The sequence below is a fragment of the Pelodiscus sinensis genome, chromosome 31 (genome assembly GCF_052426305.1).
Source record: "Pelodiscus sinensis isolate ZL-2025 chromosome 31, ASM5242630v1, whole genome shotgun sequence".
NCBI lineage: Eukaryota > Metazoa > Chordata > Testudines > Trionychidae > Pelodiscus > Pelodiscus sinensis.
This window is the reverse complement of record NC_143082.1, coordinates 7,804,420-7,826,396: the sequence shown is the minus strand read 5'-3', so window position 1 is coordinate 7,826,396 and position 21,977 is coordinate 7,804,420. Positions and strand designations below refer to the sequence as shown.

The 21,977-nt window shown below is 46.0% G+C and overlaps 1 protein-coding gene across 5 annotated transcripts in view; it reads left to right on the top strand.

Annotated features, from left to right (window-relative positions):
• The window catches only part of WIZ (WIZ zinc finger), a 166,099-nt gene that overhangs the window by 106,333 nt on the left and 37,789 nt on the right, over nt 1-21,977 (top strand). For 4 of the 5 annotated variants that reach the window (XM_075902128.2, XM_075902130.2, XM_075902132.2 and 1 more), the window contains exons 4-5: nt 9,007-11,558; nt 11,877-12,242. In XM_075902128.2, coding sequence (XP_075758243.1) covers nt 9,007-11,558; nt 11,877-12,242 — 2,918 coding nt within the window. The remainder of the gene's footprint in view (nt 1-9,006; nt 11,559-11,876; nt 12,243-21,977) is intronic. The other variant, XM_075902129.2, reaches the window with a different exon arrangement.

Genomic DNA, 21,977 nt, shown 5'->3' with positions numbered 1-21,977 from the left:
TATGCACCCACCTTATAGTAGCCCCATCTAGGTTGTATTTACCTAGTTTACTGATAAGAATATCATGCGAGACCGTATCAAACGCCTTACTAAAGTCTAGGTATATCACATCCACAGCTTCTCCCTTATCCACAAGACTCGTTATCCTATTAAAGAAAGCTATCGGATTGGTTTGACATGATTTGTTCTTTACAAATCCATGCTGGCTGTTCCCTATCACCTTGCCACATTCCAAGTGTTTACAGATGATTTCCTTAATTACTTGCTCCATTATCTTCCCTGGCACAGAAGTTAAACTAACTAGTCTGTAGTTTTCTGGGTTGTTCTTATTTCCCTTTTTATAAATGGGCACTATATTTGCTCTTTTCCAGTCTTCTGGAATCTCTCCTGTCTCCCATGATTTTCCAAAGATGACAGCTAGAGGCTCAGATACCTCCTCTATCAGCTCCCTTGAGTATTCTAGGATGCATTTCATCAGGCCCTGGTGACTTGAAGGCATCTAACTTTTCTAGGTGATTTTTGACTTGTTCTTTTTTTATTTTACCTTCTAAAACTACCCCCTTCCCACTAGCATTCACTATGTCAGGCATTCCTACAGACTTTTTGGTGAAGACCGAAACAAAGAAGTCATTGAGCATCTCTGCCATTTCCAAGTTTCCTGTTATGGTTTCTCCCTCCTCACTGACCAGTGGGCCTACCCTCTCCTTGGTCTTCCTCTTGCTTCTAATGTATTTATAAAAGGTCTTCTTGTTTCCCTTTATTCCCGTAGCTAGTTTGATCTCATTCTGTGCCTTTGCCTTTCTAATCTTGCCCCTGCATTCCTGTGCTGTTTGCCTATATTCATCCTTTGTAATTTGTCCTACTTTCCATTTTTTATATGACTCCTTTTTTTATTTTTAGATCATGCAAGATCTCGTGGTCAAGCCAAGGCGGTCTTTTGCCATATTTCCTGTTAGATAATGCTATCCTTTCTCATAGTCCTTGTCCTCGCTATGAGATAAGGTCATATTTATTAAGGTTAAATTTTAGCGCTTGATTTTGTAACATCGAAGGTACACATCCCCACTGTGCATAAGAGTTTGATGTAGTGCATCCCCAGTAGGCTGGCTACCATCAACTCTGACGGCAATGCATAGTGGGTAGCTATCCCACAGTTCCTGCCACCCCTTTGCATTGTAGGATAGGCTCCCAGTGTCCAATGGGACCAAAACAGTGCAGCAGGTGGTTCTGAGTTTACATATCAGCATAAATAATCTGGAGAAAGGTGTAAACAGTGAGGTAGCAAAATTTGCAGATGATATTAAACTGCTCAAGATAGTTAGGACCAAAGCAGTCTGTGAAGAACTTCAAAAAGATCTCACAACTAGGTGATTGGGCAACAAAGTGACAAACAAATTTTAATGTTGATAAATGCAAATTAATGCACATTGGAAATATAATCCCAGCTACACACACAAAATGATGGGGACTTTGGAGTCATTGAATGAATGTTTTCAGAGAATTATCCACAATATGCAGCAGCAGTCATAAAAGCCAACAGAAGATTAGGAATCATTAAAAAAGTGATAGAGAATAAGACAGAGAATATCTTACTACCGCTATATAAATTCATGGTACCAGGAGCGGCCCTAGACGAGCTGCTGGCAACTGGTGCCCTAGGCAAAACACGCGATCGGCACGCAATTGGTGCCCCCGCCTCCAAACCCCTCAACGACCGTTTAACTTGGCACTCTAGGCAACCACCTAGTTCGCGCCTATGGACAGGCCGCCGCTGCATGGTACGCCCACATCTTGAATACTGTATACATATATGATTGCCTCATCTTAAAAAAAAGATATATTGGCATCAGAAAAAGTTCAGAAAAAGGCAACAAACTTTATTAGGAATTTGGAATGGGTGCCATATGAAGAGAAATTAAAAAGACCGGGACTTTTCAGCTTAGAAAAGAGGAGCTAAAGGATGATAAAAGAGAGGTCTATAAAATCATGACCAGCATGGAGAAAGTAAATAAAGAAAAATTATTTACTTGTTCACATAACAAAAGAACTAGGGGTCACCAAATGAAATTAATAGGTAGCAGATTTAAAACAAGCAAAAGGAAGTTTTTCTTCATGCAGTGTACAGTAGCTGTGGAACTCCTTTGCTAGAAGATGTTCTGAACACCAGGACTTTAACAGGGTTCAAAAAAGAACTAGATAAATTCACAGAGGTTAGGTCCAGCAATACTTATTAGCTGGGCTCGTCGAACCGCCGCTCGCCCCGCTCGCCAGCCGCGCTGTCCGGCGATCTGCACAGATCGCCCGAACCCGACTCTTCCAGGTTACAATCTACTCACCACGGGCGAGTAGATTGTATAATTTGTCGAGCCCTCCTTATTACCCAGGAAGGGTAGGAAAGGTGTCCCTAGCCTCTGTCAGAGGCTGGAAATGGATGACAGGAGTGGGATCACTTGATGATTACCTGTTCTGTTGCCCCTCTGGGGCACCTGGCATTGGCCACAGTTGGAAGACAGAATACTGGGGTAAATGGGACTTTTGTCTGATCCAGTCTGGGCATTCTTATGTTTCATAATGCACTAATCTCCTCCTTTCCCGCATGCTTGAAAGCAACAGCAAACAATCTTTCTGTGTCCTGTTTTCCTTGATTATCCATGCAGATGCCATAGCAGGGCAAGCATGGACCCTGTTTAGCAGCAAAGTGCTATGGCAGTCAGCAAACATCATGCCCTTTATGCTGTAGTATGTTTAGAGCCTATCCAGGGCCCTCCAGAGCAAGGAAGAATGTGAAGAGAACATGAACAAATACTTGTGTGAAGTACTTGAGTAGCTAGCAGATGCTGCCAGCATTCAATCCTCTGGACACAGTGGAACACTGGTTCTGGTACTGTGAAACAAACACAAACTGGTGGGACCACATAGTGATGCAGCTATGGGATGATCAGCAGTGGCTGCAAAACTTATGCATATGGCCACTTTAATGGAACATTGCAAATTGCTTTCCCCTGCCCTGAAGCACAGGAATACCAGAATGAGCCATGGTCTGACAGTAGAGAAGCGAGGCGGCAATAGACCTGTGGAAGCTTGCAGTGCCAGACAGCTACTGGTCAGTTGGGAATCAGTTCGGAGTGGGAAAATCTACAGTGGGGGTGGCTGTGAGCCAAGTAGCCAAGGCGATCAATACCCTTCTGCTGCAGAAGGCAGTGACTCTGGGAAACATGCAGGATAGTGGAGGGCTTTGCCATGATGCAGTTCCCTGACTGTGGTGGGGCAACTGATGGAACACACATCTCTGTCTTGACACCTGACAACTTTGCCAAAGAGTACATTACCCACAAGGGGCACTTCTCGATGGTGTTGCAGGCACTGGTGGATCACAAGGGCCATTTTACCAATATCAATGTAGGATGTAGGGAAAGATGCGTGATGGTGCATCTTTAGGAACTCTGGTCTCTTCAGAATGCTGCAAGATGGAACTTTCTTCCCAGACCAGAAAATTACCATCAGAGACACTGAAATAGTGATGTAGACTGGGTCTCCAAGAATCACTATCCCATGCTTCCATGGCTCATGAAGTCGTACAGAGGCAGCCTTGACTGCCATAAGAAGCAGTTCAACTATAAGGTGAGCAAGTGCAGAATGGTGGTAGAATGATGCTTTTGGACATTTAAAGAGGTTTTGCAGTTTATTGACTAGAACTCAGTGAAAGGAATGTTCCCATTGTTGTGGGAGCCTGCTGTGTGCTCCATAACATTTGTGAGTCAGGAGGCAATTTTTATGGCCAGGTTGGGGGTCGAGGCAGAGCACCTAGCTACTAATTATGAGCAGCCAGAGACCAGGGCAATAAGGAGATCACATCAAGGAGCACTGCAAATCAGAGAGGCTTTGAAAAACAGCTTTGTGAACGACCAGACAGCAATATGACAGTCACATATGTTACTCTTGAGGCACCCCCTGCATTAAGTGTGCTTGCCTGTAAACTTATAAGCCCCTATGCAACACAAGTAATGATACTGTTGTTGAGAAATCATTTATATTTAGGGAACACAAGGAAGCAGGGACAGACAAAAGCAGTTCAGGGTGAGAGCTTCGGGCAGGGGGAGGGAGGCAAAGCAGCATATTACAGTCCCCCTTTTCAGCAATCACACGGGGTGAGAATGATAGCTTTTTGTTCTGGGGCACAGCCCTGGGGGTTGAGAGTACGGCTGCCCTGGACTCCCCCATGTTCTAGGGTATCTTGGGGTATGTCTACACTACCCTCCTAATTCGAAGTAGGAGGGTAATGTAGGCATACCGCACTTGCAAATGAAGCCCGGGATTTGAATTTCCCGGGCTTCATTTGCATAAAGCCGGCCGGCGCCATTTTTAAATGCCGGCAGTTCGAACCCCGTGCCGCGCGGCTACACGCGGCACGGGGTTCGAACTGCCGGCATTTAAAAATGGCGCCGGCCGGCTTTATGCAAATGAAGCCCGGGAAATTCAAATCCCGGGCTTCATTTGCAAGTGCGGTATGCCTACATTACCCTCCTACTTCGAATTAGGAGGGTAGTGTAGACATACCCTTGGAAAGGAGGCATTGGAACTTGGAGAGAAGTTAATGTAGTTCAGCATCAGCCAGAGGGGGTCTCTGTGCATCTGATACTTCTTGAATCTATTAGGCACGACACCAGCTCTGCCATGATCCTCAAGACGGTCTCCTATGTCTGCATTTTGCGTACCCTGCATGCTTTCCTGTCCTTACGCTCCACTTGCATCTCCTTCAGCGGTGTTCTCCTCCGCCTGTTTAATTGCACCCTGTCCAAGCAGTTGGATTGCATTTGCTCATCCTCATTACATTGTGTTAGCCGAACAGCCGGAGGCTGCTGCTGTTGCACTTGCTGAAATGAAAAAAGTGAAGGCCAGACTTTACAGGAGATACATTGTGGAATGTAGAACCTAATCTCTTAGCATAAATGAAGGTCTGACCAAGACCATAGGCATGTGTTATGTACAAGGCTAAAGTTATGTTTTTAAGCACCCTAAGTAGCTGGACTCAGTCTGGTGGTAGGCATGGTATGGGACAGGTTGGGGCTCACTCTTTTGCTTCTGCTTTGAAAGCATGAAAGCATTTGAAAGCACAGTGCTTGCAAATAGCGGCTCCCGCAGCTAGGTAAGCATCTTCGTTTGCAAAGAGCAGCCATGGTGGCGCAACAGCAAGTATGTTAAGCACCCTCCATGTGCCAAGGGAATGCAAATTTCCCTTCTCACAAGAGCCTGCAGGTGAGAGTGGAAGGTGGCAGGGTAGAGGCTCAAGCTATGCTTTGTTGGGGATGAGCAAACAGAGGTGTACTGGTGTAGTACCAGTTACACAGCTTCCCCTGTTTCTTCCAGGCTGCTACAGGCGATATCACATAGGCTCCATCTAAATTATCAGGGTTTTGTGGAAGAAGAAATGCAAATGAAGCTCTCATTAGCATTTCTTGCACTCCCATTTGCATATTCTCTTCTGTTACTTTTTACAGAAAAAAACGCAGTGTAGACAGGGCCATTTTGCACATAAAAACCCTTTTGTGCAAGAACCCTTATTCCTCATTTTTGGAGGAATAAGGGTTCTTGCACAAAAGGGTTTTTTTGTGCAAAATGTCCCTGTCTACACTGTGTTTTTCCCCACAAAAACCTCTTCTGCAAAAAGGATTGGAAGAGAATATGCAAATGAGAGCATGAGAAATGCTAATGAGTGCTTCATTTGCATTTCCTGTTCCGCAAAAACCTGACAGTGTAGACAGAGCCATAGAGTGCTAGGGAGCAGATGTTTACTGAATGTGGCCAGAAACCACAATGTTGCAATGCTTTGTACTGCAGTGATGCCAGAGCACTCACTGCTGGCTTGGTGAGAGAAGGTGTCCTGCCATGGAGAATGGATAAAGCAGCTTCCCCAGAAACCTTGGGAGAAGGCTGAAAGAGTTCCTCTGTGAGAGCTTTATGGAGATGCATAGGGAGGATTCCCACTCTGTCTACAGACACAATAACAAGCTGTTCCGGGAGCTCCTGCTATGTGGGCAGAGTGGCTGCCACAGTTCACACCCAATTGCCTTAACCCACTTGTAGCATGATTAAAATTGTGAACTCACCAGAAGCACCCTCCCCACTATCAGGACCAGCAGCAAGACGTCCTGGGAGGAGGGGGATTGTCTCCAGTTAAAAAGATCCTGGTTACTGGTGAGACTGGATGGTCCACTTGCCTGCTGACCATTCTCCTCTTCATCAACTGTCTCCCAAGCTGTTGCCAGAGGAGTGTCTTGAGAGGAATCCATGAACTGGGTTGGGACTTTGGTTGGGTTCCCCCCCAGACTTTTCACATGGCACTTCTTGGTTTCCCTGGTGTCTCCTTTTTCCACCATGCTCTGTGCGTTCTTGGCATAGATACCAGCATTTATTTTGCTGCTTTATAGTTCTGCCTGTATTTGCAGAGGGAGCAGGAGTGGTTCAGAGAGTTGAGCAGCTAGACACTGGCAGAGGGGAAACAGGAGCTTGATCTGATCCATAGCTGCCCTTGTGTGGTGTCCACAGGCACCTCTTTTTAGATTTCCGCATTTCCTCTGCCCCCAGGGTTCAAACTTTAGCCATGGCTGACCTATGGGATATTCTTCTCAAAGCCTAGTCCCTTTGAGCATCTGCTCCCCTTCTGCCCCTTCCTACCAACAGCTATATTGGCAATAAAAAGCCTTTGACCCTTCCAAAATTGGTACAACCACCAGTTGTAGGCCATAGGGATCATCTGTGAATGATGGAGATTGTTAATGTGTCCCCGCAAGACTGCCACTGCCTTGGCAGCAGTGCCTTCATGTTCACTTAATACAGATGGGATATGGCCCTCAATATCCTGGCAGGTGGTTAGCCCTGTTCTGTAATGTGCCTCAGTGTAAAAAGAGAATGTGTGTGGAGGGACCTCTTTAGGGCATAGTCTCTCTACTTTGAGGCCCCACCAAGATGTGAAGGGATGAAAATAACCAAGAATTTATCTGTAAACCAGCCACCAAGAGAGCTTTCCTCTGAACAAGCACTGGCAAGAAGTGTCTGGATTCAGAGATGGTTAAAGGGTGATTTGATTACTCTGTAAATACCTACATCTTCAATCTAGCAGAGAAAGGTCTAAGCATGCTCCAGTGGTGGCAGTTGAAGCTAGACTAATTTAGACTGGAAATAAGGTGTAAATTTTTAACAGGGAGAAATAACTACTCAAGTAACTTACCAAGGATCTTGGTGGATTCTCCATCACTTACCTTTTTGAAATCAAGATTGAATATTTGGACTTGTCTCCACTATGCCCAAGGATCAATGCTGCAGTGATCAATTCATCAGCTGTCGCTCTATCATATCTGCTTAGACCTGATAAATCGATCTCTGAGTGCCCTCCCATCAATGCTGGTTCTCCACAGGATGAGAAGAGTAGCTAGTGTTGATGGGAGAACAACCCCTACCAGCTTTACCGCGCATAAGATGCAGCAGTGAGTATGTTGACTTCAGCTATGCTGTTTGCACAACTGAAGTCACATAGATTAGATGGCAGGGGGCTAGTGTAGATAAGGCCTCTGTCTAAAAACTCTGCACTAGGAATTATTGTGGTGCAGATCTCTGGCCTGTGTTACGCAGGCTGTCAGTCTAGATTATCGTAACCATCCTTCTGATCCAAAAGGCAAGGTGCTAAGTGTAGTACTTCAGGACAGTAAATGCAGGAATTACTGGTGTGGCATCCTGACATGTTTTTCAGGTTCTTTTTTTCCCTACATTAAGGACCACGTCTGCACTATCCATTGAGCCTCACTAGTTCCTGTCTGGCCTCGTAATAAAATATCTGTCCTCCCACAACAGCAAATATCCATGGGCAGCTTTGGTGGAGAAAGGGATAGAACTGTCTAGAGACCCTCTCTGCAGAGGGTGGGATGGATTTTTGAGCAGGGAAAGGGAAAATTTTGTTTGGATGGGTTGAGGCAGGAATCCAGGAAGTGATGATGGTAATGTTCAGCTTGATTTCAGGAAACCCTTTCTCGCAGGGCCTCTTTTATTCTGTGGGTCAGCCTCTCTAGAGGAGCTGCTAATGCTCTTGGAGTAGTTTGAAATGAAACTGAACCAACCCCTTGAGACTATGCAGAAGAGATTCATTTTGCACATGGCATTGGGAGGAGGTGGAATAGGAATCCGTCCTTAGTATCTTTGATTAACAGATCAGACTTGTTAATTTTAAATGGACTACATACAGGGCAATCCTGGTGATATTTTCTGGATTTTATTATGCAGGACCTCAGACTAGATCGGAGTGGGCTAAAGGGTCTCCGCGGGCTTCATCCGGCCCGGTTTATCTAGCTTGCAGGGGTCCTGCTGCTCCCCCGCCCCAGGACAATCAGGGAGCACAATCAAGTGGTTGACTCTGAGCTGTGCGCCAGAGGGTAGGGAGCAAGAGACTTCATGCTTCCCCTGCCCCCAGACCAATCAGGGCCTGTGGGTGGGGGAAGCATACACAGTCTCCTCCCACTCTGCAAGGGGCTCAGCAGTTAGTCAACCACCAGATGCTGCTCAACTGGCTGGTGACTCTAAACGCAATGCTTCCTTGCAGGGAAGGGGCAGATTTCATGTTCTCCCCCTGCCCTCAGGCCCTGATTGACCTGGGTTTGGGGGAGGGAGGAGGTGGGGGAGGGGGTATGCGAAGTCTCCTCCCACCTCCAGGGGCATGGGCACCTAGAGGGAACCGCCAGCTGTTCAGACCCAATCAGGGTCTGTGGGTGAGAGAGCACAGAACTGTCCTGGCCCCTTCCCTTCCTCCTGAGGCTCTGCCCCTTCCTGGGTGACCCAGGGCCACTTCAAAAATTTCTGAAGTGGTCTCGGGTCAAAAATTATTGCCCACCCCTGGACTAGATCTAATACTTTCTTCTGATTTTAACAGCTATGAAAATGCAGTGGTATGTTTTATATAAGCAGAAGTGTTTGCACCCATCCTTTAACTAGCTAATAAATGTCAAAAATTATTTGCAGCACCGGGAATGAAGAACACGTAGAATTCAAGAAAGGGTTTTACAGAGCAGATTCCAGGGGTTCAGCAGAGCTAAGAAGCATGACTGTGTCTGGCAGCACATCATGGGATTGTTCCACTCTAGAGACAAGAGGAGGTGACTTAAGCGAAGAAAGCACTTTAGAAAGACTCTCGGGTTTGAAGGACTCAGCAGGCTCCAAGGAAGGACAGAATGTAAATCCTTCACACCCAAGGGAGTCCACGTTTGCAGTGGAGTCCGAGAGAGTGAATACTTTGCAGATGGACACTGATCAACTGGAGAGTGACTCTGAGGCCTTGAGCACTCACAAGGCCACAGCAGAAACTTCCATACCCTGTGCTGGAGTATGTTCTGTTAGCGGAGAGGGAAAATATCATAAAAATGAACCAAAGCAACTTGAAGCCTTCAGCAAAGAGCACTTAGATAAAAAAAAGAAGGGCATTCAGAGGTTTGACTGGATTTCAGGGCACAATGAGAGTCGAAGTCCTCACTATAAAGATATAAATAAGCCATCAGATGTAGCAACTAACTTATCCACCAGAGGACAGGCTATTCACGAAGTGCCTAGTCCATTGATTCTGCCAGTATTCAGAAAAACGCTAAACCCAGCCTTGAGCAAGTTGAAAACTGTGGAGAGTGCATCCTTGCACAGGAGGGGTCTGGCAATGGAGGCCCATTTGAGTGACCTGAGTTCTCGTAATGCTGCAGAGTGGACATTGCAAAAGCCAAGTCTCCAGATAAATGCAGATCTTACTGTTAGCAAACAGTCATGGACAGTAAATGCAGAAGACTCTGTGGAGCGAATCCCAGTGATGTCTCTAGAACAGACTCCCTGCAGCTCCTATGACATTGAGATGAGGCCATACATGTGCAATGTCTTGCTAGAGGAGCAGGGCAAGGACGAGCTTGGCCCAGAGGAGGATCCCACTGTGTACACATGCATTGAATGCAGCATTTACTTTAAGAAAAAGGAACACTTGATGGATCACATGCTTCAGCATAACCGGGGACCAGGGCAGGACCAACACAGAGATGCAGTTGGAGGTCAGTGTCAGTTCTCCTGTAATGAATGTGGATGGGCATTTGGGGACTCTGGCTCTCTGGAGCAGCACAAGAGGCTTCATCAGGAGTCCAGGGAGAAAATAATTGAAGAAATCCAGAAGCTCAATGAGTTTCCAGATGAAGGTCGGGAAGCCCGGCTGCAGTGCCCCAAATGTGTCTTTGGAACCAACTCCTCTAAAATTTTCGTCCAGCATGCCAAGATGCACGTCAAGGAGAGGAAGGACCAAGGCATGAAGAATGTGAATCTCTTTGGCAGTGGAGAAATGCATGACAGCCCGGTGCACAACATCTACAAACACTTCACACCAAATAAACACCCCCCTGTGCAGGTGCAGCCACACAGCAGCAGTAAAGGACTCAGCACCTGCATGCTCTGCAGCTTCCCTGCCCCCAATGAAAATATCCTAAAGGAACACATGAAATATGCCCATTCCCATCTTTCTTGGGACACAGAGTCTTTTGAAGAGGATTCTAATCAGCCTGGAACTAGCCGAGATGCCTACAGCCCTGCTAAGCCAGGCCGATTTTCAGACACGGATTATTTTGGAAAAGCAGAAAGACTGTTTCCCCAGCCTCACCGAGAAAGCACATCCCATTATGAATCTGTCCATAACTTTGCCATGGGTCACCAGAGACTTAGTAAAAGCAATGGGGCTAATAAAAAGGACTTCCAGACGTCAGGGTTTCATGCAAGGAAAGCAGGTCCATACAGTGCCCTGCATAAAAATTTAGGGCTGTCCACCCTTACCTCAGCAAAAATGTATTCTCCTTTTGCCTTGCAGCAAATAAAAAAAAGAAGCACAGTACACCACCTTGAGATTGAGGGGGGCAATGTCAGGAGCCCTCCTGGGGGACTGGAGGAGCTCAAATGGAGGCACAAATGGGCATCAGCAAATGATGTTGGGAGCATGGAAGAAGAAATTTCTTTAACCACAGAAATAGATCTAACTGAAAATAGAAGCTTCAAACCTTTTGCAATTCCTCAGTCTGCTTTGGACCTGAAGAGAACTTTCAGAGACACCTTGAAAGTAACAGACTCTTCTATAGCATCAGAAGAACAGCAGTATCAGCTACGGAAGATGGTCCCCATTGTCCTTCTGGAGGAAATGAACCTTCATCCCCAAAATGCAAAGCAGCCAAAGGGGAAGCTGTACAAGAAGAAAATAGTTCCTTCCAAGGAGTTCCTGATGGATGAGGCCCTCCCCTTAGATATACTCCTGCTTGACTCCCCTCTAGAGGGTTCCCTAGAGCTAGATGACCTCTTGGATACAGACTCACCCATGCTGAAGAACGAAGAGAGGAAATGCCCATACTGTCCTGACAGGTTCCACAATGGGATTGGCTTAGCCAACCATGTGCGGGGCCACCTGAACAGGGTGGGTGTGAGCTACAATGTCCGTCATTTCATCTCAGCAGAAGAAGTGAAAGCTATTGAGCAAAAATTTTCCTTCCAAAAGAAGAAGAAAAAAGGTAGTATGTATTCAATTTATTATTATTATTTTCTTTTTTTCCCCCACGATTTTTTAATTCCTCCCACTGAGGATGGGTATGTATATTATAGTAGCTGTCCTGAATCTTGGAATCTCCCATCACAATACAGCATCCACTCATGGCTTTTTGATCTGGTTAAGCTTTTCTGTTTTGGCATTACTACCTGGCTATGGCTTTTACCATGTTATGTGCAGTCAAGTCCTGCCTCAGGCTTCCTACATCTGGAAATATTTGTTAGCTGCTTTTAATATTGGTTAGCTGTTCCTGGATGATACTGACAAATTGTCCTTCTTTTTGCAGTTGCCAACTTTGACCCAAGTACTTTCAGTTTAATGCGATGCGAGTTCTGTGGGGCTGGTTTTGACACACGTGCCGGTCTGTCCAGCCATGCCAGAGCCCACCTGAGGGACTTCGGTATCACCAACTGGGAGCTGACCATCTCCCCAATTAACATCTTAAAGGAGTTGTTGGCCAAATCATCCGAACACCCTATGCTGCAGTCTGCATTAGGAATGGAGCCTTCATCCCCAAACCGAGAGAGGGAGATGCATGGGTTTGGACACCGAAAAAACATGACTTCTATGTCTGAATGCAGCATTCCACGGTCTCCTTTATCCCCGTTCCCACCTGCCTGGGGAGATGAGTCCATGCAGTCCTTCCGAGATGGTAAGCAAATTTTGAACTTGCCTTATAAGCCAAAAAGTGTATTTACTGCTAATTTAAGGCCAGATCTTTACATTGAGTAGAACTTGGAAGGAGGGGATGATTTGCAATGCAAGGTTCTGCTCAGCATGAGTAAAAGTGGCAAAACTGGGCCCCTTGTTGTTAATCTCCACCGATAGGTTGTTATCTGTGTGTCTTGAGATAGACAAAAGCTTGAGTTGTGCTAATGAAATCTGACACTAGCTTTGAAGCAGGCAGGGAGATCTGTGGTGGTGGAGCAATAGACATAAGAGAGTCTGCCTTTCTCTTCATACACAGCACAGCATCCTTGAAAGCTCTTGTGGAGAGACCCAGGTCTTACCACCTAGGAGCTGTCAACTGTATTTGAAAGGGAATTAATTTTTTTATTAGAAGGACCAGTCTCCTTAGGTTTCTGTCACTGAAACCTAGAACCCTGGAATGAAAGTTGGCCAAGGGTTTTTTTTTCCCCTCACTAGGTAGAACTTTGATAGTAGGGGAAATGGCAAAGTTGAAGCCATTGAGACAGTTCGGTGCCTTCCAGTTATGTATGTATTCTGCTAGCATTCAGCTGTGTGCAGGGTCCATGGCCTGAGAAGCTGAGCATTTGGGCTGCTTCCCATCTCCTTGAGTCTACCATAATTCTGAGGGACAGGTAAGAGTTCAAAGTACCTATCAGCCACCCCCCCAGAAAACCATATTGCTGGTCAGCCCAGCCTGATGAACTTGATTCTCTAGATTGGTGGATGCACAGGTGAGAGAAACCCAATGCCTTGATTTTTAAAAATATCAATCTGAAACTGGGGGTGCATTAATCTAGACCTGTCATTCCCATTAACATACGAATGGGTTATTTTGGATGTATATTCCAATCTTAATTCCAGAATTCTGGCTGTAGGGAACCAGTGGCTACCCAACAAATCTCAATCCCTGTAATCTCATGTTCAGTAGTGCAGTCCAAAATGTAGCAGAATTTTTCTGTACATTCCTGTAGCAAAATGGCTCCCAGGGTTGCAGCCTCCAAGCGTCTTGCAAACACTGATTTATCCTGGTGACCTGCCTTTCATATTGGCAAGGATCACTATGCCTGTTTTACAGCTAGAGAAATCAAGGCGCAGAAGTACTAAGAGATTCCACTAAAGGCTCGCATGGCATCTATAGCCAAGTCTGGAACTGAACCGAAGCCTCCCAAATCTCCATCCAGTGCCTTAAGTAGAGACCAGAGAGTGGGGTAGCTGCCTGGCTACTTCAATAGGATTCCTGGATACAGAAACAGAGTATGTCAGTGCTGTCGCCCTGTGGAGTTTTGCCATCCTCTCAAGGTTACATATTGGTGTGAACTAGAGTAAATGGTGGATTTGAACTTGAAATCTTTAAATCAAGATTGGAGGACTTCAGTAACTCAGATGTTATGGGTCTATTACAGGACTGGGTTGAGAAGGTTCTGTGGTGTTCAATATTCAAATCAGACTATATGAGTGCATGAACTTCTGGGTATCTGTAGACTGCCTAAGATTTCCAAAGGGTTCCGCGCCTTCCATTTGAAATTTTTTAGGGATCCGCACATGGAAAAAGGTTGAAAATCACTGCTAAATGACCATGATGATCCCTTCTGGCCTTAAAGTCAGTGAATCTGACCCCTCAGCATGTAGCCCTTCTGCTGAATGGTGGCAGAATTCTGGACCTTGCAAATCTGCTTCCTAGTAGAGGATAAACTACTGATACAGAGTTTGGATCTCTCCTAAGTATGACTTGCTTTATCTACCCACGCACACCAGTTCTGGGGCAGAGGCAGTCATAGACAGCACACAGGGAAATCTCTTATTTGAGAATCCTCAGCTCACCTGCTGATATCCAGTTTTCAGGAAACTTCCCTGTGAGGGCGGGGGACTGGACTTGATGATCTCTCGAGGTCCCTTCCAGTTCTAGTGTTCTATGATTCTCTGTCCCAAGAATTTGTTCCAGATGCAGAGAATAAAACAGAGAAACTCTCTTCTATGCTACAGCTTCTCTCCAAGGATGACAAAAACTAACAATAATACATTTCTTCGCAGATTTGAAAACTCAGTAAGAGATACTGTGTATGACAGCATTCTCTGATGACTCTTGCCACAGCAATAGTACCCTGGCAACTTTCTCAAAGTTCTTGAAACAGATAAAAAAGGATGGTCCCTGGCACTCCAAACTAGCAGTTACCTTAGTTGTCTTTGGTTAAAATAAGGAATGTGCAATGTGGGGTGTCCGGGCATGCTTCTCATGCCCTATCTGTATATAAACAGGGATGGGCAATCATTTCTGATGGGGGAGCACTCTTAAGTATTTAGTAAGTGATCAAGGGCCACACTCTTAATGGAGGAGCTGCGGATTCTGGGATGGAGGTTGGATGCAGAAGGAGTTGTGACATGGGGCAGGAGACTTGGGTGCAGCATCTGGGAGGGAGTATGGGTGAAGGAGAGGATTCTGACCTAAAAGAGGGGATGTGGACTCTGGGAGAAGGTTGTGACCTAAGGCAGGAGTGTAGGGATTTGGGTTGTGATTTGTGGTAGGGGATTGGGATGCAAGGTCTGGGAGGGGTTTGTAACACGGAGGAGGGATGTAGAAGGGGGTGTAGGTGCAGGAGCAGGGCTGGAGAGGGTTTGGGTTATATGGGATGGGGTACAGGAGGGGGGCAGAAGGCTTGGGGGAGAGAGGAGCTAGGGTGCCAGAGGTAGGCTCTGGCCAGGAGACACTTACCTGGGTGGATCCCAGCCAGCAGCCCAGCTGGTTCCTCAGCCAGGGTTCCTGCCTTGCATGGCTGCAGGGGCCATGTGTGACTCTGAATGCTGGGAGACCAGCAGGGGAAGGGTACTTCACACTCTGCCTGTCTTGCAAACAAGCAGCTGCCATTGGCTGGTTTCTGGAATGGCAAGATTGTGCTGTGGCTGGGGGCAACGCATGAAGTCCCCTCTTCAGTCCCCCAGGCTTGCAGTATTCAGAGAGCTGCTCTGAGAACAGGCAGGGAGCCTGGCGGAGGTTCTTGGGGGCCAGATCTGGCAGCTTGATGGGCCAGACTCAGACTGTGGGCCATATTTTGCCCATCCATGATATAGGTTTCTTTAAGATGAATATAAATGAATTATCTGAAAAATACAGATCTACTTGACAAGTGGAAACACTAGATACATATAGGCTTGTGACTGGCTGCTAGTAAGATGTGAGCCACGGGCTTGTCGTAGACACAGTGCTATGATCCACTGCTTAGGTGTACCTCCAACAAACGTTTGTAAGCAGTTTGGTGTCTTAGAAATGTCATTGTCAAGTCACATGTTCCATGAAAAACTGCAGAGATGCTTTTCTAGTAAGTGAGGTTGACTTGCCTAGAATGCTGTGATGATCTTATTTAAAAGTTACTTCCACTCCCAGAATGTACGTGTTCTAATTAATAAATTAAATGAATGGAAAGGGAAGATGCCTCAGTTAGTTCAGTCGCAATCATTCTCAATGAAGAGAAATTTTAAAAAATGGGAGACCCTGATCCTCACTTTGACTTTTCAGTGTAGTTCTAAGTTATCCAGATTCCCCTTCTCCAAAAATTCTAGTTATCCAAAACAAGTAGCCTGAAGTAGCCCGATGTTAGTTAATAGGGTTTCTGCTTATTCAATCACCCAGTTAACCAAAACTTTCAGATGTCCCCAAGCAATTCCCATGATCAGGAATGTAATATAAATGCAAACAATGCTAGAGCCTGAGCTCTCCTGAGCTTTTATTAAAGCTCTGATCCGCTTGTTAACTCCAAAGTGGTGTGGCTAGGAGAAAGTGAATGCTAAGTGATACAGCTGTGGTCAAAATCCAGCAATAAGCCTTGTTGCTCTGAAATCAGGGCAAGAGGATGACAGATCCTTACGTCTTGGATTTAAATATTGCTTACTTTATTCTGCTTTATAGTCTTACTAGCAGGCTTACCCAGCATTGCCTGGGCCCTTCAGGGCAGGACCTTGGGGATGTGGGGGTGGTGCAGGAGGCTGGGGGCCAGAGGCATGTTCTATCCCCTCTCTTCTCTCCCCAGGCCAAATTATGGGCTGGAGGCAAGAATTACTGGGTGCTGTTTTCAGGCAGGGTTATGTAGAAGGTCAGACCAAATGATCATAATTGTCCTTTCTGTCTTAAAATCTGTTTTATTGTAAAGTCATCTGAACAAATAAATATAAAGGGGAGTGGAAATAACTGATCAGACCCATGGCAAGAGTTTTAAGTTGGATCCAATCAATAAGCACTAGGGACATGCATTTGGATGGAAGAACATGAGGTATAAATAGGATAAGAACATAAGAACGGCCATACTGGGTCAAACCAAAGGTCCATCTAGCCCAGTATCCTGTCTGCCGACAGTGGCCAGCACCAGGTGCCCCAGAGAGGGTGGACTGAAGACAGTGATCAAGCAATTTGTCTCCTGCCATCCTTCTCCAGCCTCTGACAAACAGAGGCCAGGGACACCAATTCTATCCCCTGGCTAATAGCCTTTTATGGACCTAACCTCCAGGAAATTATCTAGCTTCTCTTTAAACTCTGTTATAGTCCTAGCCTTCACAGCCTCCTCTGGCAAGGAGTTCCACAGGTTGACTACATGCTGTGTGAAGAAGAACTTTCTCTTATTAATTTTAAACCTGCTACCCGTTAATTTCATTTGGTGCCTTCTAGTTCTTCTATTATGGGAACTAATAAATAACTTTTCTTTATCCGCTCTCTCCACACCACTCATGATTTTATATACCTCTATCATATCCCCCCTCAGTCTCCTCTTTTCTAAGCTGAAAAGTCCCAGTCACTTTAACCTCTCCTCATATGGGACCCGTTCCAAACCCCTAATCATTTTAGTTGCCCTTTTCTGAACCCTTTCCAAGGCCAAAATATATTTTTTGAGGTGAGGAGACCACATCTGTACACGGTATTCAAGATGTGGGCGTACCATAGTTTTATACAGGGACAGTAAGATAGTCTGTGTCTTATTTTCTATCCCTTTCTTAATAATTCCTAGCATCCTAATTTGCCTTTTTGACCACCGCTGCACACTGTGTGGAAGTTTTAGAGAACTGTCCACGATAACTCCAATATCTCTTTCCTGATTTGTCATAGCCAAATTAGCCCCTATCAAACTGTACGTAGAGTTGGGGTTATTTTTCCTGATGTGCATTACTTTACACTTATCCACATTAAATTTCATTTTCTGTTTTGTTGCCCAATCACTCAGTTTGGTGAGATCTTTTTGGAGTCCCTCACAGTCTGCTTCTGTCTTGACTATCCTAAACAGTTTGGTATCATCTGCAAACTTTACCACCTCACTGCTTACCCCTTTCTCCAGATCATTTATGAATAAGTTGAAAAGGATTAGTCCCAGGACTGACCCTTGGGGGGATACCACTCGTTACCCCTCTCCAATCTGAAAATTTACCATTTATTCCTACCCTTTGTTTTCTGTCTCTTAACCTGTTCTCAATCCAAGAAAGGACCTTCCCTCTTATCCCATGGCCACGTAATTTACACAATTACATGTGTAATGTAATTACGTGATGGTGCAAAATATGATATGTTCTGAGTCAGGATTGAACCAATGGTTCAAAGGGAGAATTGTGCTGCTGGAGTTCTCATTTTTGCATGAAATATAAAAGGGCTTGGCCATGGTGATAACTTTAAACCGCACAGTGCCTTTTCTGAGTAAGGACATTACCCTGAGTGCCAGGTCAAATTCCAACTGAGAAATTATTCTGCATCCCTGAGTTTCCCCCACTCCATTTTCAAGTGGCTATTGTATTTTTTCACTTCCTACCATAGCCTTTTGTGCTCTGTTAAATAGTTGCCATGTATCACCTGACAGCAGATTATGTTTAAGTGAAAAAACTACGAATTGTCCTGCAGCAACTTAGAGACTAACAAAAAAATGTACATGGTGGTATGAGCTTTTGTAGGCACAACCCACAGATGAATGGAGTTAAGGGGTCAAAGTTGCAAATAAATAGCAGAGAGAGGGCATGGGGACGGAAAAAGAAGAAAAAGGGAATAATATTGTCAGTTAGAGTGTCCATGCTAAATGAAGCTGAAGCTATGTCTACACCAAGAGGTTTTTTCTGGGATACCAGAGGTATCCCTGAAAAACTCCTCCACGTCCAGGGAACGTGTCTGCTCTTCCGCTTTTTTTTTGTGGAAGAGCAGATGCGCTCTTTCAGAAGCCCTGTCTTCCTCCTCTCACGATGAAGAAGGGCTCTTTCAAAAGAGGGGTTTTTCCGAAATTTGGCTCAGTGTAGATGGGCCAAATTTTGGAAAAGCCTTTTCCGAAAAAACTATCCGAAAAAGGTAGGCAAATTATGGAGCGCATGAGCACACACTAGACTCTCCCTGCAGGCTTCATACTGAACTGCCTTAACCAGAAGGCAGAAGGGTCCACCATCTTCCATTATGACTTTGCTGTTGGCCCACCCCAGCTTGTCTATCTGAAGCTCTTTATCTCTTTTTTTGTAAGCCTTTCCATCCTCTCAGATGCCACCTGCAGGCTTAATTTTAAGCTCTTCTATCCTACTGCTTCTGTTCACAGGCATGTGTGAGCACCACTGCTGCCATCATCTAATGCAGTCAAAAGCCTGCCCTTGCTGACTTTGCTAGCATTACAGAGTCTGTTCTGCTAGGCATCCAACATTCCCTAACACAGTGAGATCAGAAGGGATCCTTTTCAGTAGTTTCACTCAATAGTGGAGTGCAGTCATTCATGACATCTGCAGCACATCCATGGGAAGATAGCTCATGAGTTAGCATTGACTCAGTGCTAGCTCTCGTGCACCTATTTCTGTTAATGCTTCATGCTCTTCCTCCATGGTTTCCCTCATGCAGGAGGCAGAAGTCCAGCTTCCCGCTCTTTCTCTCTGTGAGGAATGAAAAGTTACTCATGAGGGCAGGGAGTGATCAGCACTGCTTTGCCTATCCAGAGTTTGTTTAAACAGGGTGTGCAGTGACCTTTCACAGCAAGTGTGTGCACATGAAATCCAAGATGGCAACTGTGAAGGGAGAATGCTAACCTGGGCGCCTTCCCTCTGAAATGAATTACTTCCACTGATTTGGATTTCCAGATATCAGATATACCCTACACTCTGGAGAACTTGACTCTTAAGAGGACCCTGTGAATTTATGGTCAGCAGATCCCAGACAATTCACTTCCTCCAAAGCCCATACATTAGATTAGATTTCTTAATCTAAAGTAATAGAACTTATTCCTGGCTCCATATCTCCCAGTTCACTTAGGCCAGGTCCACACTCCAGGAGAAGGATGGCTAAAGGTATGCAATTCCAGCTATGTAAAAAACATAGCTGGAGTAGACCTACCTTAAGCTGCGCTTCAGTGCCATCCTCACAGTAGAAAGTCAATGGGAGAAACTCTCCCAGGCTATGTCTACACTGCAGTTATTTTTCGGAAAAAGGTACACAAATTATGAACAGTAATTTGTGTACCTTTTTCTGATTCAAAAAAAAAAAAAAAAGAAAAAGAAAGAGGCTTTTCTGACATTTGGCCCATCTTCATGGGGCCAAATGTGGGAAAAACCTCCTCTTTTGGAAGAACCCTTATTCCTCATTTAAAAAAAAAAGTGGATGCATTCGGGTTACCTTTGGTATCCCAGAAAAACTGTGTAGTGTAGACATAGCCCCATTGACTTCCCTTACTCCTCGTGAGATGTAAGAGTTCTGGCATTGACAGGGGCACCTTCAGCATTTGATTTTAGTAGGTCTTTACCAGACTTGCTAAATTGAATTCCTGAAGATCGATCACTGCAGCATTAATCTTCCAGGAAGTGAAGATGTGGCTGGGGACACCAGTGGCAGAGTGCCAGCTAATTCCATGATAGGTCTGTTGCTGTTACCTGCACAGCATGTGCCATGTTTGTCTTCCTCCCAGAAGAAAGAATGGATTTCATCTGCACTAAGTGCAAGCTGGTCGCCATTTCAGAAGAAAAAATTAGAGGACTTGAGGCCCAAGTATCGACCCTACATTCTATCAGAGAGGATGAAGACTTCCTCGATAGAAGGCAGCATTTAATCCTGCAGGCACAGCATGCTGAAGAGCCAGTTAGGGCAGTACAGGACAAGGAAGAGAACTGGCAGCATGTAACCTCTAGAAGGAGAAGGCCAGCTCAGGTATCCCCCATTCCTGTAGAGGTAAATAATCGCTATCAGGCTCTCTCCGCAGGCACTGCGGTGGAGAATGCTTTGGCAGGGACCTCTCAGGGAAGAAATCAGAAGGGAACACCATCTACCGGAAGGCATGGGATTCAAAGTCTTAGGGACGGGGGTTCCACAACCACTACCCCCAAAAGAAGAAGACGGGTGGTGGTGGTCGGAGACTCCCTCCTAAGACAGACTGAGTCATCCATGTGCCATCCAGACTTGCAATCTTGAGAAGTGCGCTACCTATCAGGAGTTCGTATTCAGGATGTGACTGAGAGTCTTCCCAAAGTGATTAAACCTTTGGATCACTACCCGTCTCTCCATGTAAGAACTAATGATATGTCCAAGAATGACCTTAAGTGAGTCACGGCACATTACGTAGCATTGGGAAGAAGGATCAAGGAATTTGAAGCGCAAGTGGTATTCTCGTCCATCCTTCCAGTTGAAGGAAGAGGTCTGGGTAGGGATCGTCGAATTGAGAAAGTAAATGCATGGTTGCGACCGTGGTGTTGGAGAGAGCGCTTTGGTTTCTTTGACCATGGGACACTGTTCCGGGCACAAGGATTGTTAGGAAGAGATGGGATCCACCTAACCAAGAGAAGAAAGAGCATCTTCGCGGGCAGGCTACCAAACCTAATGAGGAGGGCTTTAAACTAGGTTCGTTGGGGGATGGTGACCAAAGCCCTGAGGTAAGTGAGGAAATCAGACACTGGGAAGAATCACAAGGAGTGTGATTCATCCAATATGGCCTCTTTTACCTTATAATAGTGAAAGGCGTCTTTACTGCTGAGGCCTCGATATATGAGCTGGGCTTGGCCTGTCAAGTACGGCGCCACGAGGGTGGCCCAATGGGCTTTGGGCCACTGTGGCCACCCGCTCGAATGTCACTAGGAACGTCTCAGGGTCATCCTCGGCCGACATCTTGGCTAACCTAATTGGTAGCTGCCTGCTGGGTCCCTCGTCTTCTTCATCTGTGGGCCCACTGTCCCATCTTCCCCAGTCTGCCTTTCTGGCTTGTTGCCACCATTTCTCTTGTTGCTCCGTCAATTCCGGAATTAATTGCTGCTCCTGATGCTAGGAGGAGAGCTGCTGCACCAGCTGCTTCTGGCTTTCCAGGGTATTTGTGGTCTCCATCCTGTTCCCTCTGCCTGGGAGTACAACCTGTTAGTCCTCACCCCGTTACCCTCAAGGGGTGTACTGCACCCGCATTCTACACCACATGTCTGGGGCCCAGCCACAGGAGCACCCCCCCAAGGCTGGGGTTCCCCTTCTTGGCCCGGACCCCATGCTTACTCTGGCCCCCACGGGGCCCCGATCAGGATCCTTACCCAGGGCCAATCGCTCCCGGGTCACCAGGGCACGGTGTTGAGCCCCCTCGCGCCCTCTCCATGCACCGGGTTAACAGTCAGTCAACAGAGAAGGGGGGTTTGGGCCCTCCCACTCTCCAAACTCCAGCCCAGGACTCTTTCCCGTGTCCTATCTGGCAGGGCTGCAGCCCGAAACGTGCCAGCCCTCAGGCTTCCCAGGCCCGTCCTG